The sequence below is a fragment of the Rhinopithecus bieti genome, unplaced genomic scaffold (genome assembly GCF_001698545.2).
Source record: "Rhinopithecus bieti isolate Rb0 unplaced genomic scaffold, ASM169854v2 scaffold_51905, whole genome shotgun sequence".
Lineage (NCBI taxonomy): Eukaryota > Metazoa > Chordata > Mammalia > Primates > Cercopithecidae > Rhinopithecus > Rhinopithecus bieti.
In genome coordinates, this window is record NW_016821253.1 from 1,527,199 (window position 1) to 1,553,567 (window position 26,369).

At 48.2% G+C, this 26,369-nt stretch overlaps 1 protein-coding gene across 1 annotated transcript in view; it reads right to left on the reverse strand.

Annotated features, from left to right (window-relative positions):
- Positions 1 to 23,062: 23,062 nt before the first annotated feature.
- PXDN (peroxidasin) overlaps positions 23,063 to 26,369 on the reverse strand; it is a 110,677-nt gene continuing 107,370 nt past the window's right edge. Inside the window, exon 24 of the mRNA XM_017860278.1 lies at positions 23,063 to 25,504. Coding sequence (XP_017715767.1) covers positions 25,385 to 25,504 — 120 coding nt within the window. The 3' untranslated portion in view covers positions 23,063 to 25,384. The remainder of the gene's footprint in view (positions 25,505 to 26,369) is intronic.

Sequence of the window (26,369 nt, forward strand, 5' to 3'; positions counted from 1 at the left end):
GTTCTCTCAACCCACAGCATTTCCCTGTGGACCAATCCAGACGCAGGTGCAGTGTGTAGGCGTCTGGGCAGGCAGAGAGGAAGGGAGCGCGAGGACGCACCAGAGCTGCTTGGCCAGTCTTCTGGTTCGTCCAGGGACTCAGTGTTGCTGATAGTTGAGGCCACATTCATTTTTGAGATCTGCAGATGTTAGATGTTATTGATTTCTAAGTGCAATAAAGTTGAGTAGCGCTGATCTAAAATACTCCCCCTCAGTCTGGTAGAAATACAGTCATTAGGGTTTGATTTAGAACCATCATTAGGAAGAATAATCAGAACACCAAGATCCTTTCTTTCCCAGTACGAGCAGGCTCTCAGTCATCAGGCATGTCATAATCTTGGAAGGTAAAACCCAAGTACATGGGCACTAACAAGTACTTCTGGGGAATTTTAACAGGAAACGCTCTCCCTCCCGGCCTCCACCCTTGGAGACACTGCTTCTGCACAGTGGTGCTTTTCAGCTGGGGAAGGCAAGTCAAGAGTTTGACTCATTGAATGATTCTTATCCTTCCCTAGTTTATGTCCAATAGTGGAGAGGGGATGATTAGTAACACAAATAGAAAAGCAGCCCTGCCTCGAACCACTTCTCAGAGACAAGTGCAGGCCACCTCTGCTCCGAACACAGATCCAGTTCCATCTCAACTCGGAATAAAGACTCCGAGAAGTGCACCTGCCACAGCTTCCAGCCTCACACCTGCCCTTCCTCTCCCTCCACGGGATGACAGCCATCCCCTCAGCGAATGCCCCATGTGCCCTTGAAAATAGCACGTGCAATTGTTGTGTGCAGTGTTACATGGATGTTGACTGGATCATGGGAACTGGCAGTACTTGAAGATCATCTAGGTCTTTGGTTTTTTTTTCTAGTTATTTTAGCAATGGCCGAGAGAGGAGTATTAAAGTCTTCTGCTTTGTGAAAAAGTCTATTTCTCCCTTTAATTCTTCACTTTTCATGTAATCATAATTATACACTGGTAACTTATGCCTTCCTGATAATTTTTCCTTTTATTACTGTGAAATGTCCTTCTTTGTCTCTAGTAATATTATTTGTATTCAGTCTGTTTATCTGGTATTAACATAGCCATCCAGTCTTCTGTGCTTAATGTTTCCATGGTATGATTTTTGCCATCTGTTGAACTTCTACCTATGTGTATCTTTAATTTTAAGGCGGCACTCTTGAAAACAGTACCGGGGTTTTTATTCACTCAGTCTCCTTTTAAATTATTTATTAATATATAATGTGTAATTATTAGCATGTCATCATGGATACAATTTGGTTTAAAATTACCATTTTTTTTCTATGTATCTGTTCCGTTTCTGTTCCTTGGTCTTTCAGATTAAGTCTTTTTAGTATTCCATCTACATTTGTATTGCATTTTGCTATATCTCTTTGAATCATTCTTTTAACAGCTGCTCTAATTATTGCACTAGACACATGCAATCTTTCACAGTTGGCTTGGAATAGGACACCACTTCCTGTAGAGTGTGGAAAGCCTGCAGCTGCACAGTCCTCCCCAGTGACCCCTGTCACAGATGTCAGGTGTTTTACATCCATGTACATTGAAAACCACGCCAAACAGTATACACTTTCCTTTCCACACTCACAAATTTTAAATAACTAAGAGAAAAAGAGGTAGTCTTTTATATTTGTTCTGATACTTACTGTTTCCACTTCTCTTTCCTCATTCCTAAATATCCAAGTTTACCCTGGCACTCATTCCACTCATGCTAAACAAGTTCCATATGAAGGCATTCACTAGGCCAGGTCTGTTAGTGACAAAAATTCTCTGTGTTTTGCTTCATCTGGAACTAAATTTATTTTGCCTTCATTGGATGGATTTTTTTTTTTTTTTTTTTTTTTGCTGGGTATAGAATTATTGGTTGATAGTTCTCCTTTTTTAACACTTTCAAGCTGCACCTTCATGTGCTGGTTTCTAGAGAGAAATCCACAGTCACTCAAATCACAGCTCCACTAAATGTAATGTGTGCGTTCAGCTTTAATGTGAAATGTGGAACAGATAGAAACATGCTTTCTTTGAATTTTAAATTCTATGCTTCCTGGCTAAGAAACACAGTAAAAGTAGCAATATTTTTTGTAACCTGTGTATGCCAGAGAGACGGAAGAAGTTGTTCTTTCCTAACATTGCTCAGCTGTGCCTGCTGAGGCTCATCAGTGTGCCTTATTTACTGATGCTCCTGACCATGCCCATATGCTACAGCCACCTTGTTCCCAAGGCACAGGACACCCGCTGGCCCCTCCAGTGCAGCCGCCGTAGCTGAGCCACCACAACTGGACACCCGCTGTCCCCTATAATGCAGCCGCCGCAGCTAAGCCACCACAACTGGACACCTGCTGGCCCCTATAATGCAGCCTGCCACAGCTGAACCATCACAAATGGACACCCACTGGCCTCTCCAGTGCAGCCCACTGCAGCCAAACCATCACAACTGGACACCCACTGGCACCTCCCGTGTGGCTGCCACTGAGCATTACAACTGCAGTTGTCCACTAAGATAAAAATCCTACATGGTCTTACCTGAGGCTTGAAGTCACACTTCTTCACTCAGCCAAAGGTCTGTGCACACGTCGTTCTGGCCGCCAAATTCTACTCCTTCAGATATGTGGCTCTTCCTCTACACTGGGGGAAGTTGAAGCCTGAGTTCAAAACCCATCGAACTCACACGAATGAAGATTGAAATGTAATATTATTACCAACAATTGGTAGCGAAGCAAATGGCTTCTTTCTGGTTGCCTGGTGAGTGTGTTAGAACTCCCTTCCTCCACCCCATGTCCTTCAGTCTAGATCCTGGGCCAATCCACCTGAAGGACAGCTTGGGTCCACAGAGGTGACCTGTATTCATGATATTTGCCTCCTACCATCCGGAGAGGAGAAACAGAGACGCAACTCTTCTCTGATGAGCCCCATCGAATGAGCAGGGTGCCCCAGCTGCCTCCTGTTACTGGGGAGAAGGAAGGATGAGGCCAGGAGCTCATCGAATGAGCAGGGTGCCCCAGCTGCCTCCTGTTACTGGGGAGAAGGCAGGATGAGGCCAGGAGCTCATCGAATGAGCAGGATGCCCCAGCTGCCTCCTGTTACTGGGGAGAAGGCAGGATGAGGCCAGGAGTGACTCGGGAAGATGCCGTCTCAGAAACCAAAGCATGGTGGCATGCTTTGCCCAAGGTTACTTGCCTCTTGTCTTTGGGATAAAATGGAATCAGTGCCACACCTGTGGCCTGGTCTTCCCTGACTGGCTGCTCTCTCAGGTGGTGGCTGAGGGTTCCCGGTGCTCCAGCCCCTCCTCGCCCATTCCCCAAGGATCTGTGGCCCAGCATTCCTCTCCCTTCCCACTTCTCCTCCTCTAAAGGCCGTCCTCGCCCTCCCCCACTTCCTCTGCACCAACATCCCCGCTCGCCCCTCGCTGTGGCCCACGGGCTCAGTCCTCTCCGCACTTCTCACTGCATTGCCTGGTCTTGAGCTTCATCTTTCCCACCATTAATACTTCCAGTGCAAGGCTGTGACACAGATCTTCTCCTTGAGTAATTCTAGTCAGGCTCCTCTGAACTCTCCTCTCAACGGGGTCCTGACTTGGGGGCTTTTGTGTCCTTTTATGCATTGTCCAATTTTATAAAAAATCCCACTAAATCATTTTAAGTGGAACCCCATGCTCTTGCTGCCTGGTTATCCTTGATATCCAACCGGTTCCTCATCCTCCTGTTGTCCTGGCCTGGCTTCTGTGGGACCCTGTTCGGTGGCTTACCCTGATGCTTCCTCTCCCAATGTTCTGCCCACTGACCACCCCCTGCTCCTGGCTGTAAAACCCCACGTGTCCTTGTTGTATGTGGAGCTGACCCTGACCTCTCCCCACTGCAAACCCCATTGTCACAGTCCCTGCACCTATCCCAGTGTCCCTGCGGTCCCATGAATATAGCCTGCCTTCCTGTTTTTAGACAAGTTTCAGGATAACCTTTTTCATCAACATTTGACAAAGAATCAATGTTCAGTAAGTATGTGCTGAGTGTCCAGTAACCAGTCTCCTTCCTACGGGCATCGCAGGGCAGACCACTGAGGAAAAAGGCTCAGGAGAGGCAGTGATGAAGGGAGGAAATTGGAAGGGGTGGTTTCGGGGTGGAACCCAGGCAAGGTGCTGGGCCCTGACTCGGGTAGGAGGACACAAGGAGACTGAGGAGGACAAGGAGTGTACAGCCTCCGTTTTACACAAGCCTTGGAGGTCAGACCCCCTTCCAAAGGACAAAAAGATTCTGTTTTCATCCTCAAGGAATTCTGGTTTCAGGACTTTCTCCCATGTTTAAAGAGGCCACATCCCCCACTGAGGGTATCATTTCCATGTGTGATTTCATTGGCTGACGTGCAGAGAGAGACGCAGTTATTCCTGCGGTTTCTATGCAGAAAGAGACACCACTCCCACGCCCACAGAGCTTTGTCCATGCCAGAGTGTGTCCTTTATGACGTGCCCACGAGGCGGCCCACGGCAGCGCACCTGGCCTCGCCTCCTGCCGCTCTGTGGCCTTCTGAGGTGTAACAGGCACGGAACACACCACAGCCCGTTCACTTGGGAGGCAACCACCAGGTTCCCTGAGAGCCTGGGGGAAAAACACCAACGAAGAAACGCAATAAGGAGCTATGGGGTCCATTTATCTATTAAAAAAAGGTTCAAAACAGCAATAATGATCGTTGCTTGAGATGAAATTTTCTAACCTGTGCTTACCAGAATTGAAAACTATATTCTAATCCACAATCAGAGAAAAGAAAACCTAAAACAGAAAGAATCTGCTATCTGACTGCAGGTGCCTTTTTGCAGTAAGGGAAATGTGGGTCACTCCGAGCACTCCCTCTCGTGGGGCCAGAGCTGCGGCTTCCTGAGGACTCCCTCCTGGAAGACGGCGCTTTGGTTATAGAAATGCCTTCACATTTCACATACTGAGTTTAGCCCTCCCACTGTGTTTGGGGGGCCCAGGGGTTCCCCATCCTCATCTCTCAAGAGGGCGGAGACCCTGCCGGCCTGAAACAGTCATGGGGGCGGAGGGAACTGGGCCCAAATCCAGAAGCACTGGCCCTGAAGCTGCCCTTCCCACTTTCCCATACTCAGCCTCAAGTCAGCAAAACCACACCCACACCCCCTGCTGGGAGAGGGCAGGACAGCTGATCTCCCTGACGTCTGCTCTTATGAGAGAGAGAAAGACAGAGAGGGAGGGAGACAGAGAGACACACAGACAGAATTCAGCAATTGCTCATGCCTGTGAGCCAATATCACCAAATGAATAGAACATTCCCTACACAAAATCTTAGTGGATCATGAACTCCCAGGAGATGTTTCAGTAATTCAGAAGTGAACAATGAAAACCAAGTTCTGACAGAGTTTTAAAATTCTTGGCTGGAAACTTCTAAGGAGAGCTAGCATGCTGGGTGGGGTCACCGCCCAGCCTTCTCCCACTGGGGGTGTGGGGACCTTGTGCCCAAGCCGGGGCTCTGGGTTCCTGGGACAGAAAGGCGGGACCCACAGCCTATGCAGCCGTGTGCACACAATGGCTCGTTTCAAATACAAGTTGCCAAAAGGAATTTTGGCTTTGTCTATGGGAACAATTATAAGTTTTAAAAACTGTATTTTCCCTCTGGATATGTTCTAAAATGTCAACTTCCATGAGTCTTTTACAAGAGGCATAGGCCTTTAGTATTAAGCTATTGAATTTATCCCATCTTTAATAAAAGAAGAATTTGTTTTTGAAAATTAACAAGAATATAAATGTCTTAATTATTATTTTAATTACTCTTGAAGGAATTGTAAACAAACAAAGAATGCGAAGCCTTCTACTCCTCAATTAAGCGTGACACTGATTGAAATGCAATGTGAATGTTCTCACAATATAACAAATGACTTCAATCTGGATTTAACCATGCATCTCAGCTGCGATTAGTGTTGCCCCCGCTGAGGGTGGAAAGGGGATGTGTTGGTTGGGTAAGGGAGAGGATGGAGAGAGCGAGAGAGAGAGAGCAAGAGAGAGAGCGCGAGTCAGTGTCGCTGCCATTATAAACTGCCATCAAGTTTGGGAAAACCACTCACACATGAATGGCCCCACATGCAAATCAACCTGGGTTTTCCTCCAGGGCTGAGTTACTTGGCTCTGTGACCTTGAGCAGGTCAGTTCCACTCTCTAAGTGGCACGTCTTTTATTTGTGGAATAACAAATTTGGAAGGGGAGGGAGTGGGGCTCTACCGCCAAAATTCCTCATTCTGGAATTGCCTGGCCTGAGAGGGGAGTAGGCCAAGGAGGGTGTAAACCCCGGTTGCTGGGAGAGGTGAGGGGAACAGGTGCTCCAGGAGGAGTCTCCGAGGGGAGGGGAAGGTGGAGTGGGGGAGGGCCCTTCAGGGAAGGGGCTGGGGGTGCAGAGTGCTGGGGTCTAGAGCAGGAGACAGACAGTGGGGTCTCCTTCGGCACAGTTTTGGAAGCCTGTGCTGCCCCTCCCCACCTCCTCTCCTCATCAATGTTCTTCAAACTTTCACATCACCCAAAGGGCTCTACCGAAACACACATTGCTGGGCCCCAGCCCCAGTAATCCCAGCTTGGTCGGACAGGAGTAGGCATGAAGAAATTTGCATTTACAATCCCATTTTTAATAGCTACAAAAACAGTAAAATACCTAGGAACACAGATAACCAGGGAGGTGAAAGATCTCTGCAAGGAAAACTGTAAAACACTGCCGGCAGAAATCAAAGATGAGACCAAAAATATGGAAAAACATCCCACGCTCATGGATTGGAAGAATCAGTATCATTGAAATGGCCATACTGTTAAATGCAATTCCTCTCAAACTACCAATGACATTTTTTCACAGAATTAGAAAAAGCTATTCTAAAATGCACATGGAACCAAAAAAGAGCCCGAATAGCCAAAGCAATCTTAAGCAAAAAGAAAGCCAGAGTCCTCATATTACCTGACTTCAAACTATACTACAAAACCACAGCAACCAAAACTGCATGGTATAGGTAGAAAAAAGACACATAGACCAATGAAACACAAAAGATAACCCACAAATAAAGCCACACATCTGATCTTCAACAAAGCTGACAAAAACAATAAATGGGGAAAAGGCCCTTAATTCAATAAATGGTGCTGGAATAACTGGCCAGCTATACACAGAAGATTGAAACTGGACCCTTCCCTTTCACCACGTTCAAAAATCAACTCAAGATGGATTAAAGACTTCAAACTATAAAAATCCTAGAAGAAAACCTAGGAAATGCTCTTCTTGATATGAGTCTTGGCAAAAAACTCATGGTTAAGTCCTCAAAAGCAATTACTACAAAGACAAAATTGACAAATGAGACCTAATGAAGCTAAAGAACTTCTGTACAGCTAGAAAAACTATCAACAGAGTAAACAGACAACCTGCAGAATGGGAGAAGATACTCACAAACTATGCATTCAACAGAGGTCTAATGTGTAGTATCTATAAGGAGTTTAAATCAACAAGCAAAAGACAAATAACCCCCGTTAAAAAGTGGGCAAAAGACATGAATGAACACTTCTCAAAAGAAGTGATACAAACAGCCAACACATATATGAAAAAATGCTCAGCATCACTAGTCATCACAGAAATGGAAATCGAAACCACAGGCAGATACCATTTCACAGCAGTCTGAATGGCTTTTACCAAAAAGTCAAAAAGTAACAGATGTTGATGAGCATGCAGAGAAAAGGATGCACTTATACACTGTTGTCTGGAATGGAAATTAGTCCAGCCACTGTGGGAAGCAGTTTGGAGATTTCTCAAAGAACTCTGAGGTTGAACGACCATTCATCCCAGCAATCCCATTACTGGGTATATGTCCAAAGGAAAACAAATCGTTCTACCAAGAGGACACACGCACCCATATGTTCACTGCAGCACAGTTCACAAAGGCAAAGATGTGGAATCAACTCAGGTGCCCATCACTGGTGGATTAAACAAAACGTGGTACATATGCACCATGGAATACTACGCAGCCAGAAAACAAAACAAAGTCAATCCTTTGCAGCAACATGGATGGAGCTGGAGGCCATTGTAGTAATAAGTAAGTTAACACAGGAGCAGAAAATCAAACACCACCTGTTCTCACTTAAAGTGGGAGCCAAACATTGGACACTCACGGACATGGTGAAAGGAAAATAGATCCAGGGACCCCCAAATCACTAAGCTAAAGAGAGAAGGGGAGAAGTCAAGCTGGGAACTGCTTAAGACCAACCTACCTCCCCTTCTTTTCAAAGTCACCCTCTGCTCACTGAGATAAATGCACATCTGATTGCCTCCTTTGGAGAGGCTCATCAGAAACTCCAAGGAATGCAGCCATTTGTCTCTTACCTACCTATGACTTGGAAGCCCCCTGTCCTCTTGGAGTCTTCCTGCCTTTGCTTCGAGCTGTCCCGCCTTTCCAGACCGAGCCAATGTTCATCTTACATATGGTGATTGATGTCTCATGTCTCCCTAGAATGTATAAAACCAAACTGTGTTCTCACCACCTTGGGCACCTGCCACCAGGACCTCCTGAGGCTGTGTCACGGGTGTGCGTCCTCGACCTTGGCAAAATAAACTTTTTAAATTAACTTTTTAAATTAATTGAGGCCTGGCTCAAATTTTCCGGGTTCACAAGACAGAGAAGGGAACAATAGACAAGATTAGCAGATGATTTCAAAATGGTCGTATTTCAGTAACTTCAATAACGCAGGCTGGGGAGACAGGTTAGAGAGTGATCGTCAGCCAGAGTGGTTGCCTGCACAGAACTGATGGTGTCCCCTCCTGCAGGATGGCTCCACCCCACACTTTGCCCTGGCTGCAATCAGGTGTGGCCTGAAAGGCAGCCCTAGAGACCGGAGCATGGAGGTAAGTGAGAGCTCACTGGCCCAGACTCCTTCTAGAGGAGTCACTGGAGCTGGCTGGTCGGCCCCTGTGCTGTCCTGGGGCAAGGCCACTGCAGAGATGCTCCCCAGGCAGCCCCCTCCCCCGGTGTCTTCTTCCTCTGCCCCTTCAGGCCCCACAGCTGGCTCTTGTTGGCCCAGAGAGTGCACCAGCCCTCGGTTGGGGCTCCCTACTTCCTGTTCTGCGGATTGTCCTGACTCTGTCCTCAAGCCACGCAGCCCCAGGGCGCTTTCGTCTCTCCTGGGATCCTGGGGCTGAGACCAGTTTCTCAGGGCTTCCTGCAGATCGGATTAGGGTGGAAGCACCTCTCCTATTGCAGGTTAGGAGGCTGCCGAGCGGAAACCCAGCATCCTTGCTGAACCTGGGGTGCTGCTGGCTGATCTGGGATCCCGCAAACTACCCAGGCCTCAGAATCACCTGGGGAGGTTGCTTCAAATGCATATGTTTGGGTCCCTCCCAAAACCAGAGTCAGAATGTCCCGAGGTGGCACCCAGGAGCATGGGCCTGGCTGCTGCCATCCTCTCCTACCCCTTGGTTATTTGGGAGCCTGGATCTGCCTTCACTGAGCACACAACGAATCACTGCGTGCCCTGTGACTGGGACGTGCTCTGGGACTGCGAACAAGGTCACTGCTATAGGAGGGTCTCTGCTGTCTCCCTAACTCCCAGCACCTCTGTGACCCTGCACAGTGGGGGTGCAATGCAGCCCAGGTCCCTGTCACCCACTGCTGTGCACCAGTGATGCTGCCTGCCGTCAGAAACAGCCCCACTTGGGCACAGAGACAGCTGGAAACCCTGGCCCAGAAGTTAGGTTTGAGAACGAAAAAAAAAAAAAAAACAAAAGCAAAGAACACAGTTGAAATCCTCCAGTTGATCTTCCTCACTTTGAAGAACTTTGAACTTGTGATAAGAAGGCAGCCTGAGATCAACGATGGCAGATCCATCGACTGGTCACAGTTCAGTTCTGTCCCTGACCTCTGTGTCCTTGGAGGACCAGGGCCTGGTTCAGTCTGTTCCCACTGGGAAACCTCCTTGCTGTGCAGCGAGCACCAGACTAGCGGGTGGGGACCCTGGCCCCTGTCTGCACCCGTGCGGGTGGCAGAGACACAAGGCCCCCTGCTGCTGGGAACCTGGGCTTCTCACGGGGGGTGGCTGCTCACGGGGCTGCGGGCCACTCCTGTCCTCACACCCAAAGCAGCCCTACACCCAGGCCAGGCATCCTCAGTCTGGCAGAGTCACTCCCAAGGGGGCAACATTGGCTCGTGGGTGGACAAAAATTCTTGGCCATTGCAACATTCGCGATTCTTGGGAGGGTCAACACGTGAACAGGTTTATAATTCCTGTGCGCGGTGAGAAAAGGAACATTCAAAAGAAGATCTTAATAGTAGCCTCTAACGGCTGTATTGGGACACATAGCTAATAAAGCCAAGGCCTCTAACCTAAAGCTGGCCTCTTGCCCATGTAATTGGGGTTTATTAAATAGTTCACCGGCAGGTACTGGTCATAAACCTGTTTATCATAAACCTGTAGAATAAAGACAGGAGGGAACCAGTCTCCCTCCAGCCCCCCACTCAACTGCATATTTACCTTATCGTTTGGGCAATGCCACCAAGCGTCCATCAGAATCTCAGGAATGTCACAGCTGTTTCACCACTTGCCTCTCCCACCTTCTGGGCCACACACATCCACCTGTTAGAAAATATAAGTGCACGGTGCCTCACAGAGCCTGCTTTGAGATACATTCTCAGTGGACACAGAGTCTGTGTTCCTGGGCTTAAGTCCTCCAGCTTGGCTCAGAATAAGTCTCACCATGATTTCCCTCAGTTCTAGTGTTTACTATTCAGCTTTGGGTCAATGGTGGTATTATAATTTCATTGCAGAGGTGAGGGTTTGACTAGGAACATAATGTTTAAAAATCCTCCTTAGCAGATTAATAATGAAAAAATGGTAAGGAACACTGTCAGCACACAGGCCTGTGAAAACTGGCAGGTGAAACTCATTGGCCATTCGTGGACTAGATCATGCAACAAATACACGAGAGTTGCTCACGATGTGACAGGTGCCTCCCTTGCTGTTGGGGATACAGCAGCAGGTGACATTCTCGACAGCTGAGAAGCCTGGCGATTCCTCCTGAGGCTCCTCTCCAACCCAGCATCCAGGTTCCAGACACTTCCCACCCAGAATGTCCAAGTCCAGCCTGATGCTTCCCACAACAGAGCCTGGGGGCAGCCCAGACCCTCAACCCCTCACCCCCGCCGTGACACGCCATCAGCTGGAGCTGCCAGCCTGAGAACTCGGCAGCCCTTGTGTGCTTGGGAGCACAGCTCCGATATGGTGTGGCTGTGTCCCCACCCAAATCTCATCTTGAATTGTAGCTCCCATAATTCCCGCGTGTTGTGTGAGGGACCCAGAGGGAGATAACTGAACCATGGCGGTGGTTCCCCCATACCGTTCTCATGGTAGCAAATAAGTCTCATGAGATTTGATGTTTTGTTTTGTTTTGTTTGTTTGTTTGTTTTTTGAGACGGTGTCTCACTTTGTCACCCAGGCTGGAGTGCAGTGGTGCGATCTCAGCTCACTGCAACTTCTGCCTCCCGGGTTCAAGCGATTCTCCTGCCTCAGCCTCCTGAGTAGCTGGGATTACAGGCGCACGCCACCATGCCCAGCTAATTTTTGTATTTTTAGTAGAAACGGGGTTTCACCATATTGGTCAGGCTGGTCTCGAACTCCTGACCTTGTGAGCCTCAAACCTCAGCTTCCCAAAGTGCTGGGTTTACAGGCGTGAGCCACTGCACCTGGCTGATCTGATGATTCTATAAGGGGAAACCCCCTTTGCTTGGCTCTCATTCTCTCTTGCCTGCCGCCATGTATGACATGCTTTCAGCTTCTGCCGTGATTGTGAGGCCTCCCCAGCCATGTGGAACTGTGAGTCCATTAAACCTCTTTTTCTTTATAAATTACCCAGTCTCAGGTATGGCTTTATCAGCAGCGTGAAAGTGACCAACGCAAACTCCAAGGACAGGCAGGAGGAGGAGGAGGCCATGTGGCATCCAGAAAGGGCAAAAGGTAGCTCTGCAGTCAGTCAGGTCCCACTGGGTCCCTTGCTGGATTTCCATCTTTTGTGCAGTTCAGTGATTGATGTAAAATATCCTCAACTCAAACTGCCACGGCTCCAGCAGAGAACACACGGGTAAGGCCCAGCAGTCAGACAGGATGTCATCACACAAACAACTCGGCAATGCTGGCTGATGAAATAGCCATCTCGCCCTTTCTGGGGGTTACAGACATCCGGGTCACCTTCCTCCAGCCACTCATTTCTGTCCTGATCGATGAAGCTCCCTGAAGCACTGACATGTCATTTGGTCAAAGGTCCATTGCCGATTTGGGGCTGTAATTGTGCTAAGTCTGGGGATAAAGAGGTGAACGAGATGCTGACCCAGTCTTCAAGGAGCATAACTTATTAAAGGGGCTTTCGTTATAGTACTAAAGCTTCTTTGCACAATGATGACCGCATGTGCACCACCCAGGGTGGTCCGCAGGAAGACTCGGGGTGATGCAGGATCCCAGGCAGGCGGCAGTGTGGGCCGCGGTGCACATAGCAGGCCGGTAGGTCTGCTCCTCTGCTTCCTGGAGTCTCTGCTAACAGGAAAAAGATTAGCGCTGTGAGCCAGTCCCAGACGTGATGATCTTCTCAATATTCTAGAAGGCGATGGAGGAATCCGTCTTACCTGACTGCCACTTTGGGAATCCTGCATTTTAGAAGGCTTGGCCTGAAGCCTCATTTCTGTTGGCAGTGCGTAGACATCCAAATGCTCTCGTATCTTTCCCCTCAAAATCTTATCTCCAGAAAGTGCCCTAAGAAAACAAACACATGCAATGGCTTTGACCAAATGACTGTGTCCTCTCCCTCAGAGGAACAGTGAGTGCGGTGGCTGACTGTGTCCTCTCCCTCAGAGGAACAGTGCGGTGGCTGACAGTGTCCTCTCCCTCAGAGGAACAGTGCGGTGGCTGACGGTGTCCTCTCCCTCAGAGGAACAGTGCGGTGGCTGACGGTGTCCTCTCCCTCAGAGGAACAGTGCGGTGGCTGACGGTGTCCTCTCCCTCAGAGGAACAGTGCGGTGGCTGACGGTGTCCTCTCCCTCAGAGGAACAGTGCGGTGGCTGACGGTGTCCTCTCCCTCAGAGGAACAGTGCGGTGGCTGACGGTGTCCTCTCCCTCAGAGGAACAGTGCGGTGGCTGACGGTGTCCTCTCCCTCAGAGGAACAGTGCGGTGGCTGACGGTGTCCTCTCCCTCAGAGGAACAGTGCGGTGGCTGACGGTGTCCTCTCCCTCAGAGGAACAGTGCGGTGGCTGACGGTGTCCTCTCCCTCAGAGGAACAATGCAGTGGCTGACGGTGTCCTCTCCCTCAGAGGAACAGTGCGGCAGCTGTGTCGTCTCCCTCAGAGGAACAATGTGGTGGCTGACTGTGTCATCTCCCTCAGATGAACAATGCGGTGGCTGACTGTGTGGTCTCCCTCAGAGAGCTGTGTCCTCTCTCTCAGAGGAACAATGTGGTGGCTGACTGTGTCGTCTCCCTCAGAGGAACAATCTAATGCTGGCACTACTTCAGGCATCTCAAATCAGTGAATGAGGCTGCTCTGGGGTCTCAGGACATAGTGAGCCCAGGAGGGAGGCGGCGGAAGCCCCAGTGTACTAGCACGGCACGCCCTAACTGGGAGTTGGGTGGGTGTGGATGATGCCAAATGCACAAATGCCCCACAGAAGCAAGATTAATACACAAAGCTTAGGCTCCCATGTGATGGCTTGCAACTGGGCAGGTTGCATCTTATGCAACTTTGGGAGCTGGATCCACGTGGCAGCCATAGTGTGTTTGTATATTTATGGTGAGAGTTTTCCAGCCAATGGAGGTCATGGGTCTGGAGGACAGGGATTCATCACAGTGACATCTGGGCTAGTGGAGCTGCTGCCGTTCTGACCCAGTGGCCTTGAAGCCGACTCCCCCTGTAGCTGACCCGTGGCTCCCCCTTGCCTGTGGAGTCCCCTCCTCTCCTGTCTCCTGCTGGCATTTCACCTGACACCTTTATGCTCACAGGACACACTGCTTGCCCCAGAACTCCTCTTGGACCCCTCCTCCACATCAGGGAGTGGAAAGGACGGTGCCCTCTTCCCCTGCAGCTCTAGGGGATCCATCCCCAACCTTGATGTGACAAAGGTTGGCTGTTGGGTGCTCCATTCAGATGCGCCCCCTCTTCAGCCCTGCCAGGGGCTTCCCCAGGACACTCAGAAAAAAATGGTCACCTTCTTTGAGGCTATTGGACCCTGCTTAGCTGTGGACTCTCCTGGAGCTTGAGGCCCTTCCACCTGGGACATGATGTCACTGTCCCCTCCAATGGCTGCTCCTCCTCACTGCCAAGAGGTTTTCTTCACTTCCAATGGAGCAAGGAGCCCCTGCTGTGTGCTCCTGGGTGGTCCTGTGCTGTCCCCGCCACATTCATCACACAACCTGACACGTCACTCGTCCATCCTCTTTCTCCATGCTCCTTGCTGGAGTAGAACCCAGCACAGTCTCCACCTAGTCCACATCTAGGCTGTCTAGTCTATACGCAGTCTACATCCTGTCAATATCTCATTTATATCCAGTCTACATCTAGTCTATAAGTAGCTAGTCAATATCCACTCTACATCTAGTCTAGTCTATATCTAGTCTACATCTAGGCTGTGTCTAGTCTCTTTCTAGTCAGTATCCCATGTAGATTCAGTCCGTCTGGTCTAATGTATCTAGTCAATATGTACTCGACGTCTCGTCTATATCTAGGCCATATCTAGTCTATTTCCATCTATATACAGTCTTCGTCAGTATCTTCTCTATATTTCATCTATTAATACATGTAGTCTACATCTAATCTGTATCTAATCAATATCCAATCTACACTTGGTCTATAGCTAAGTTATACAGGCTGCAAACCTATAGAGCTATACCCAGTCTCCATCTAGTCTATAGTCCATACGTGGTCTATACATAGTCTATATTTAGCCTATATTTGGTCTGTGTTGAATCTGTACACAGTCTCCAGCCAGTCTGTATCTAACCTGCATGGAGTCTCTGCCGATTTTATGTCTACCTTGGTCACAGAGCTAGGAGCACAGAGCCAGGCTCCCGCTAGCTGAATGAACAAGTGAAGGAAGAGATGGCAAGATGAATGATCATTGCTAACCTGGACTTGCTTATAGTCTCCACCACCGGGTTGAGGTTACTCTAGTGCCCACTCAGCTGGCAGCACGACAACGCCCCAGGCAAAGCTCTAGCTACCTCCACACGCGAGACCAGGGAGGTACTTATCCACAGGGTCCATAAGACAAACAATTCTGGAGCATCTAGAAGAGCTGTTTCCCCCAGTTATCTTCACAGATAACACAGCTGTGGCCCTCGGACCCCTGAGAGGGTGGGACCTCCTCTTTCTTTACAGGGAAGGGGTTGACTCTGCCAGGACCTTGGCGCAGGACACGATGACTCTGCCCATCAAGCTGCCACTGCCCCCTGGCAGCTCAGATGGCTGTATCCTTTCTATTTTCTTTTTATTTTTACTGACATTTATTTTGTTCACATGAAAGATACTGTTTTCTATTTTTTGAGATGGAGTCTCCCTCTGTCACAACCTCCTGCTTGTGGGTTCAAGTGATTCTCCCACCTCAGCCTCCAGAGTTGCTGGGGCTACAGGTACAAGCCACCACGCCTGGTTCATTTCTTTTCCTTTTCTTTTTTTTTTTTTTTTTTTGGTATTTTTGGTAGAGATGGGTTTTTACCTATTACCTAGGCTGGTCGCATACTCCTAAGCTCAGGTGATCCTCTAGCCTCGGCCTCCCAACGTGCTGGGGTTACAGGCAGGAGCCACTGTACCTGGCCAAAAAAGTCTTATTAGGTAGACAATTTTATAGCTGAAAATTGAGTCTGGAATGAGTTACATAATTTGTCTGAGCTCATACAGCAATTGACAGGAATGGAGCTCACCCAAATCTCACGGCTTCAGGTGCATTATTTGCCAAAAATACAAAGACTCTGTGACCATCAGGCTACAAGCAAAGATTTCCACTTTAAAAAGTCATGGAGCCAGGCACAGTGGCTCACGCCTGTAATCCCAGCACTTTGGGAGGCCGAGGCAGGCAGATCACCTGAGGTCAGGAGTTCCAGACCAGCCTGGTCCAAATGGTGAAACCTTGTCTGTACTAAAAATATGAAAATTATCCGGGTGTGGTGGTGGGTGCCTGTAATCCCGGCTACTCAGGAGGCTGAGGCAGGAAATCGCTTGAACCTGGGAGCCGGAGCTTGCAGTGAGCAGAGATCGTGCCACCACTGCACTCCAGCCTGGGTGACAGAGTGAGACTCCGTCTCAAAAAAAAAGTCATGGAGCCACTACCGAAGTAGGACGGGGGCGGAATCAGCCATAATTTAAGAGTTAAGGTGAGGATGGTGGAGCAAAGCTCATCTGGGCTGTGCTTGTCCCCCAGGACTTTACATCTAGCAGGGAAAAGACCTGCGCTGGGGGCGGCGGGCAGAGACTCTTGGTGAGCGGTAAAGCCTGGCCCAGGTGCAGGCCTCACGGCTCACACTGGACGCCTTCCTGGAGATTAGTCACTCACTGTGGATCCACAGTGGGCCATGGGGAGATATGGAGATTATTTCAAGTAACAAGGATGAGGGGAGAAGACAGGCTGAGCAAACACAAAGACAGGAAAGGTGTGTTTGGAATACCTGGGGGAACTGAGTCACTCAGGAAGGAGGGGTGCTGGGGAGCGCTGTGCGGCAGGGTCGGGGGAACTGAGTCACTCAGGAAGGAGGGGTGCTGGGGAGCGCTGTGCGGCACGGTCTGGAAGGCTCCCGCTGGGCCCAGGTGCACCGTCTTTTGTAACCACAGTCTTGGCCTCTGCAAGGCTTGAGCTCTTAGCCACCGGCCTCTAATTGCCCAATGGTCTGGGTCTGATGCGGCTGCTTCTTATCCTAACTTCATTGCCTTTACCTTCAGGCAGTGTAGGAAGTCAGGGAAGAGGCCCAGAATCTTCTCCTTCCCCTGCTGCCTGAAAGCATGAGTGAGCCTCTGTGTTTTTCTAAAACTCACTATGGGATGTGGGGAGGTCTCTCCCCACATCTCTGAGCCTGAGGGCTCTATGGGCAAGGCTGTGCTCAAATGCCCAGGAAAGGAGAATTCAGCGTCTATGCCTGAGCTAGGCACTTTGATAGGAACATCTCAGGTCATCTGTACAGCAGACTTGCCAGGTGGATGGCGTAATTCTTTGTGGTTTACAAAGGAAAAAAAAAAAGATTTGGAAAGGTCACGTGAGTTGGTAAAGGCCACAGAGCTAATAAATTGCAGTCATTTTATTTCAAGCACTCAGGTTCCTAAAGTTACACGATTTTGTCTTTCAGATGCGAAGCTTCCAATGAACTCCGCAATTCTATCCATGTTTCGCGGCTAGCATGGAACAAATCAAAGTTTTAGTCCAATGTAGACTTTGTTTCTCTACATTTGGTAAATGAAGAGAGTACCCGACTCAGGGTCAGAAACAGTGGGTTCGAGTCTTGAGTCCAGCAGTTCCTGACTGCAGGGCATGGGAGGCAGGGCACTGAGGAGTTGCGAGAGAGGTCGCCGGACACAGCCCAGCCAAGAGTCTTCCCGGCAAGCTCACGGTCCCGAGTTTCCACAGAGTGCGCGGCCACAACACGGCATCAAACATCCTGTTCCCTTCCCCTACACACCCTGAATCATAAGAAATGATGACCAGTGCTCATTCTCTGAGTTAATTTCCGGGGCAGTAATTTTTAAAGAATACAAACATGAATGTTTTCCATTCTATATGTTTCCCTCTATAAACAGGTACATACTAGTCACTCAGCAAGGCTCCATTCCTACGTCCTGATGAGTCTGCTTCTTGAGGACCAAACAAGAAAAGCGGTTTGTGTGCTGGGAAGGATGCAGACAATCGTAAAAGCATGTGGCGGTAATGTTATAGTTACTTTACGGCTTTTTTTTTTTTTTTTTTTTTTTGAGACGGAGTCTTGCTCTGTCGCCCAGGCTGGAGTGCAGTGTCGCGATCTGGGCTCACTGCAAGCTCCGCCTCCCGGGTTCACGCCATTCTCCTGCCTCAGCCTCCGGAGTAGCTGGGAGTATAGGCGCCACCACCTCGCCTGGCTAGTTTTTGTGTATATTTAGTAGAGATGGGGTTTCACCGTGTTCGCCAGGATGGTCACCTTAGGGCTTTTAATTGTGGGTTAATAGCCATTAAGAAGGTATGTTTTTGATAAAACACATTGAAGATAAAATTTTACCTGTAACTTAAGATTATGCTCAAGGTCAGGAAAACAAAATAATGAAAATCTGAAGGTTTCTATTCCTTCTCTTCCCCAAACCGCGGTAGTAGAAAAGCCACACCAATTTACCATCCATATCTCAACAGTCATTGCAGCTGATAAAGGGGTACACAGTGTTTCCTTCCGTCCTCAGCAACACCAAACCAGGAACCGCAAAGTGACTCCTGAAAATTGTGGTTTCTTGGTGGTACTGTACTAGACCATAAGGGTGACATCCAGAGCTATGATGGCAAAAGGATCACTTTGTTAAGTTAGGGACACATTCATGACATAATGGGAAGGACATTGGAGATGTTAGCCGTTCAACCTTGGCTTCCACCCTCTGGAGCCCCCACAGCTGGAACAAAGAAAACCCAGATACTGTGATGGTGAACACAGACCGAGTTATCTTTAACAAAGCTCACAAACATAAAATCAGTCATTACTGGAGTTTCAGGAATCTTCCAGATTCAAACGTGCTAACTGACTGTCAGTACCCCCAGGTTTGGGATGTGAGCATAGTTATTACCATAAATATAAATGAAAGTAAATCTAAAACGTGAAGATTTTAAGCACAAAGGCCTAACATTTAATACATGAAGACCAAAACTGTAGCGGCTGTTCGGTGCCTTGTTATAGCCACTAGGATGTTAAGGACAACTTGGGAATGGCAGCCCATCAGCAGGACTGAGCTAAGGAGCCATGACCGGGGCTTCCTCACAATGGTGTGTAAACCCGCGTGGGTACAAGCAGGCTGGGGTATCGACAGGTGCAATGCTCACAGCTCTGTGCCACAGCGCATGGGGCTGGGCTGATGTTGGATGGACTCTCACATTGTTTGGTGGCCTGGTGCAATGTGGTCAGCCCTCTGGGACCATTTTTCCTCATCTGTAATTACAGGATAATCTTAAATCTGTTCAAGCTGAGGCTTCCAACTGGCCACATGGCAGGGATTTGGATAAACTTAAAGCATGTGAGAGCTTAGGAATAAATGACTCTTTTGCAAATACACTTTGCTCACTCATCTATTCCATCTCCGAGATTCTAGAGTGTCATGACTAGAATTGCGGGTGGTGATAAATTGGTTTCACCAGAAAAACTGTTTGGGTGCCTTCAGATGCCTTCCTGAAATTTTGTCAGAAAACATTTGGGAAGTTCACTAGACGCATGCAAGAATCTTTTAGTGAATGCTTTGACAAACAAAAAACCACAGGCACAATTCACTTTATGCTTTGATTTTTTGCACTTCACAGATATTGCATTTTTTCTTTTTTTTTTTTTTTGAGTCGGAGTCTTGCTCTCGTTGCCCAGGCTGGAGTGCAGTGGCGCGATCTCAGCACACTGCAACCTCTGCCTCCCCGAGTTCAAACGATTCTCCTGCCTCATCCTCCGGAGTAACTGGTACTACCGGCACCTGCCACCACGCCTGGGTAATTTTTTGTATTTTTAGTAGAGACGAGATTTCATCATGTTGGCCAGGCTGGTCTTGTACTCCTGACCTCTGGTGATCTACCTGCCTTGGCCTCCCAAAGTGCTAGGATTACAGGCGTGAGCCACCACGCCCGGCCCACAGATACTGCATTTTTTTTTTTTTTTAAACAAATTAAAGGTTTGTGGAAACCCTGTGTGGAGCAAATCCAATGGGGCCATTTTTCTCATAACATGCTTACTTTGTGTCTCTGGCACATTTGGCAATTCTTGCAATATTTCAAACTTTTTCATGATATCTGTTATGGTGATCTGTGATCAATGATCTTTGACGTTACTATTAATTGCTTTAGGCCCCAAATGGGTTATTCTCCCTCTCTTCAGACCTCCCTATTCCTTGAAACATAGTAATATTGAAATTTGACCAATTAATAATCCTACAATGACCCTAAGTGGTCAAGGGAAAGGAAGAGTCACATGTCTCTCACTTGAAATCAAAAGCTAAACATGATTCAGCTTAGTGAGCAAGGAATGTCAAAGGCTGAAACTGGCCAAAAGCCAGGCCTCTTGTGCCAAACAACCAAGTGTGAATGCCAAGAAAAAGTTCTTGAAGGGAATTAAAAGTGCTTCCCCAGTGAACACACTAATGATGAAACACAGTAATAAGTGAAACAGCTTTATGGCTGATAAGGAGAAAGTCTGAATCGTCTGGATACAAGGTAAGTCAGACACAACATTCCCTTAAGCCAAAGCCTAACACAGAGTAAGGCCCTAATTCCATTCAATTCTATGAAAGCTGAGAGTGGTGACAAAGCTCCAGAAATAGATTCTGAAGCTAGCAGAGGTTGGTTCTGGGGTTTAAGGAAAGAAGCTGTCTCCACAGCATAAAAGTGCAAGCAGCAGCAAGTGCTGATGGAGAAGCTGCAGCAAGTTCTCCAGAAGCTCTGAGATCACTGATGAAGATGGCTACACTAAATAACAGATTTTCCATATGGACAAAACAGCCTTCTATTGGAAAAAGATGCATTCAGGACTTTTGTAGCTGGAGAGGAGAAGTGAATGCCTGGCTTCAAAGCTTCAGCGGACAGGGTGACTCTCTTGTCATGGGCTGGTGCAGCTGGTGACCTTAAGTTGAAGTTAATGTTCATTTACTTCTGAGAATCTTCAGACTTTTAAGAATTATGCTAAATCAACTCAGGCCGTGCTTTATAAATGAAACAACAAAGCCTGAATGACAGCACATACGTTTACAGCATGACTTACTGAATATTTTAAGCCCATTCTTGAGACCTACTGCTCAGAAAAAATCAATTATCTTCAAAATATGATTGCTCATTGACAATGCACTTGGTCATGCAAGAGATGAATGTTAACACAACATCCATTCTGCAGCCCATGGATCAAGTTATAATTTTGACTTTCAAGTAAGAAATCATTTCATTAGGCTGTAGCTGCCGTAGATAGCGGTTCTTCTAATGGATTGAGGCAAAGTAAACTGAAAACCGTCTGGAAAGAATTCACCACTCTAGATGCTATTAAAATATTTATGATCCATGGGAGCAGGTCAAAATATACACACTAACAGGAGTGCCTGTTAAAAAAAAGTTGATTCCTGCCCTCTTGGATGACTCTGAGGAGTTCAAGACTTCCGTGGAGGCAGTAACTGCAGATATGGTGGAAATAGCAAGAGAATTAGAAGTGGAGTCTAAAGATGGGACTGAACTGCTGCAGTCTCATGATCAATCTTGAAAGGATGAGGAGCTGCTTCTTGGGGATGAGCAAAGCAAGTGGTTTCTTGAGATGGACTCTACTCCTGGTGAAGATGCTGTGAACACTGTTGAAATGACAACACAGGATCTAGAATATTCCGTAAGTTGATGTGATAAAGCAGCAGCAGGCTTTGAGAGGACTGACTCCAATGTTGAAATAAGCAATTCTGTGGGTAAGATGCTATCAAACAACATCCCTTGCTACAAATAAATCTTTCATGAAAGTAAGACTAAACCAATGCGCTAAGCTTCATTTTGTCTTGCTTCCTGAAATTGACACAGCCACCCCAACTTTCAACCACCACCACCCTAATCAGTCAGCAGCCATTAACATCAAGACAAGACCCTCCACCAGCAAAGCGATTACAGCACACTGAAGGCTCAGATGATCGTTCACTATTTTTAGCAATATTTTTAAATTAAGGTATGTACATTTTTTAGACATAATGCTTCTGTGCATGTAATAGATCATAGTATAATGTGAACACAGCTTTTATATGCACCGGGAAACCAAAAACATTGCATGACTTGCTTTATTGAGATAGTCACTGACTGCGGTGGTCTGGAACTGAGCCCACAATGTCTCCCAGGTATGCCCGTATTTATGTCATTTGACATATAATTTTGCACGCCAGAAACAGGTATTAAGTGTTAATAACAAAAAGCAATAGGAATGTTTCAATGCATTCCACATATTATTAAAACAAGATATATATGGTTAACTTTTGCTAGTTTTGCATTAGGCATTTCATTTAAATTAAAATTGGTATATGGCACTCATTCCCTGGTGACAGAAAAGCACCTAATTTGTCTTTTGTTGATTGAGGAGTGTTCATCCCATGTTCATAAACATTCCATGAAAGCAGCTCAGTTTCTTATTCTAATTTCGAAATGATTTGGCAATTTTAACAACATAATATTTAATTTTTCCTTAATATTTCATTGTTCTCCTTATACAGACGAGTAGTATTTTTTCCAGACCCTATAAAGACGCCCTCGAATCCATTCCAGTTTCCTTTAGAGCAGCATCCTCTCTCCCACCCAACCACAGCCTGAGGGGCGCAGCAGTTATCACATGTCATCCCCGACTTCTGGCCCCAGAGCCCCACATGGTTCAGCTCTGAAAAGGGAGTGTCTGTCTTCTGTGCACTGTGCCCTCCTGACCTGCGTTCTTGCTTCTGGAAAAGCAGCTGCCCGTCACAGACACCTCGGTGTGTGAGTTACTTGTACATACCTCTCTGACCAAGAAATGTCCTTCTCCACAGCACAAAAATTGTAGGAGGCAAAGGCATTTAGTCGCCAGAGGTTTTTCCCAAGAGCTCACTCCCACCTGTCAAAATTCAGTCAGGTTAAAGCATCCCAGCTACTTCGGAAAAGGAAGTCAACTTTGTCTAATACCTTATTTTTCGTAATGTTTTCACATTTAGTCACAAAATCATTAGTGACTAGGACAGGTCTGGGGCTTTTTCCTGGACCTACCTCCTTCCCTTCTCAGGCTTTGGATCTCACCTGAAAAAGTTTTAGCCTCATGTACTGGTTTCAGGTAAAAAAAAAAAAAAAAAAAAGCCATTCTCCATTTGAAAATGTGACCCATTTATTAGAACTGAAAGGCATCATTACAAAGTGCAAACATTTCTTTGGTAATGAACTGAATACAATGGTCATAAAAAAGGCATTTGGCTGTTGGAGCAGTTAGAAAAGTAAATAAATATGTACATTCCACTCCTGTTACAGCGATCCCGCACAGGGGCTGCTAGACACGTTCACCCAGGCACTGCCCACTGTTCTGATTACAGAGAGTATCAAACTGGTGATTCCGCAGACATTTTGGTTTGAATTACAGAATTTTTTTTTTTGGTAAATAACAGTCAGCTTCCCCCTTTGGCTTAGACAACACAATTGCTTGTCACTGGCCCAGACCGCACATTACACAGGTGTGCTACAGGTGTGCCACCTCAGCACTGAGACCGCAGAGGCCTCCAAGGCACGTAAGAGGCACGGAACACTCGAGAACCCAGAAGCTGCTGTCATCTGAGCGCCTCAGCAACTTACATAACCGTCCGTTTTTAGACGAACTTGCACATTTCCTGTTTCACAGACATCTCTTCCACAACTCGGTCACTACATCTGACTTGCTATATCAAAAGAAGCCCATATGTCATGAAACGCCAACCAATTTTATCAATCATTTACCACTATGAGGATAAGAAGTCAAGACAACCATTTTTACAGATAAAATCCATGAATCCCACGACCCTCCTCACAGCTGAAATGCTGCCTCTGGCTCGTGCTGCAAGGGTCTGGGTGTCCCCTTGGGAGGACATGCTCCTGGAACACGGGCCGTGCACGAATCACACTAGGCACTGTACGCGCCCATCCTGTCAGAAGGCAGCCGGCCTCCCCCACCCCATGGAAGCCTGGACGTCATACCCCAGTGCTGGACACCTGCCACCCTGAACTGAAACGGCCGTGACCTCAGGGGCTTCTGCCTCCACCACCTCAGCTGGGCCTTGCTGAGGGCAGGTGGCCCGGACCTTGGTGCCTCATGTGTCCAGCACTATGCCCGGCACACGGTGGGTACTCAGGTCAGCGTGCTACACTGAAGCTGTGTGTTCGGGGAAATGTTGCACAGAACACAGATCGCTTTCTATTTAGAGAAAAATGGAAGGTTTTGGTCAATGAAAGAGAGACCATGAGGTATGAGAGTTGATTTTCACCGACTTCTAAAAGAACTTTTGCATAGTGGAAATGGTTTTTCTGTCATATCTAATACTTAAAAAATGGACAAAATTTCATAAAACATCATGCATTTTAAAAATACAAATGAGGTATAGGGATTCTTCTTTTTTTCTTTTTTAACGCACTCACACAACCTGAAGTTAGACAGTTCCCGACACTTGAGCTCCTCCTCCCTTGGGAAGAGCCATCCGGAGGCGACTCCTGTTCAGGACGTGGAGGCGACTCCTGTTCAGGACGTGGACGCGACCAGGGCCGGCTGGGGGCGGTGCTGTCAACGCACATGACTGGCCCTCAGCAGGTATCAGATACACAATGGGATGAAGGAGGATTTTCACATTTGGTTCACAACTAGGCAGTATGTATGCAAGTGACAGCTGAAAGCAAACCTGTTTCTAAATGTGGCTTATGAATGTTCTAATCAAGTGTGGAAGGGGCTGACACACGGGGAGTCACAGGCTACACAGCTGCTTCGAGCAGCGGGAACGTTTGTCTTGGGATTAGATGCTGACACGCGGTGAAATGTTACAGAGAGCCCAGAGGAAGGAGTTCAGAGGGTCCCAGGGAAGAGGCCGGGGGCTTGCACTGCAACCCCAGACTGTCCCTGTGAACTCTCTTATAAAAGGTTCTGTTCCATTTGCCAAACACCAATTCTCTTTTTAAACATAGCTTGTGAGGGAACCCCGATTTCGGTGAGCCCCTCTGGCAGCTCCGAGACTCACCCCACCTGCGGGTGACAGGTCTGCCGGCTCCTGGCATCTGAACAAGGTAAGGCTGACATGTAGAGGTATCCTGCTTTATTTAAAAAGAAATGGTGTTGGGAGGCAAAATCAATTTAGGCGCCTAAATGATTCAACTGTGCAATTTAATAATAGCACCAATTTTTCATTGTAAAAGAATTAAATAAAAACCTGAGAAGTCTAACGTGAAGCTAGGACTCCTGCCTGCTTCCCTTCGGGCACCTGCTCCGCCTCCTTCTCCACAGATGCTCCAGTTGGAAGCCTCCTGCACTGCCTTCTGTAACAGCACCAGCTGGACGTTGTCATGAAATGTCGCGAGTTCTGGGTGTTTCCTGGTCTGCAGCCTGCAGCTCCCTGCCATCGGCCACCTGATCTCACGATGGCACAGCAGACAAACTCCGAGGAGTTTCCCAGGAGCCTAGGGCTTCTCCTCCGCCCTCTTCTGTAAGCAGACTGGACAGCAGGCCCCTGGGATGTTCATGGGGACAGCACAGGTGGCAGGGGGGCAAGCTTCCACGAAGCAGGTGACCTGCCCATCCTGGAGAAGAGACGGAGCACAGCCTGTCAGCTCTGGGATGGCCTTCAGGTGAGCACAGTCTGTCAGCTCCGGGACAGGTGTCAGCCATGGCCACGAGTCAGGCCTTGCCCTGAGGCCCCTGCCTTGCCCACTGTGCTTGCCCTGTGGGCATGGGTTTTGTGGTTCTCTGAGGATTTCATAGTTGCAGACAGGTATGAGTTAATGGGAGCCCCCATAACAAGTCTCCCTGAGGCTCCCGTCCCACCCTTCTGTCCATGCCCACTATCCTCTCACCCTGAGGGGCCAAGACCACCAGCTGGGCACATCCTCCCACCTCACACTTGGATCCCCTTGGACTGCGTCTGCGGGTGCACGTTGTCAGGAAGCAGGATGGGACTAGACAAAGAGGAAGGGACAGGGCTTTGCTCTTCCCCAGTCTGCCCTTCCCAAACCTGACCCGCTCAGGGACACAGATGTGCCCTCTCCCAGTGGCCATGGCAAGTGAGGCGTCCAGGCTGGCCTGCTGTCCTCACCATCCTGCCTCCTCACACTATGCCCTGAGCTTTCCACGGAGCCTGGTTCCAGCCAGACGTCTGTCCACTGCCGGCACCAGGGCACGCTCCACCGGCCACCGGTCTCCTTCTGCAGGGGAGGGATCGTTCCCCCCGTGACCTCTGTAACACCCCCAGCCCTGATGGGAGATGGGACAGGGTCAGCGGCGGGCAGGTCAGTGTTCACCCACCAGCTCTGCAGGGAGGAGCTGATCTACCCCACTCACGGGTTTCCATGGCACGAACATTCCTGCCACAGCTGGTGGGAGGTGAGGCCAGTATACACAAGCAGCCCCACGTGGCCCCACACAGAGTAGGGGCTGCCCGCCCTCTGT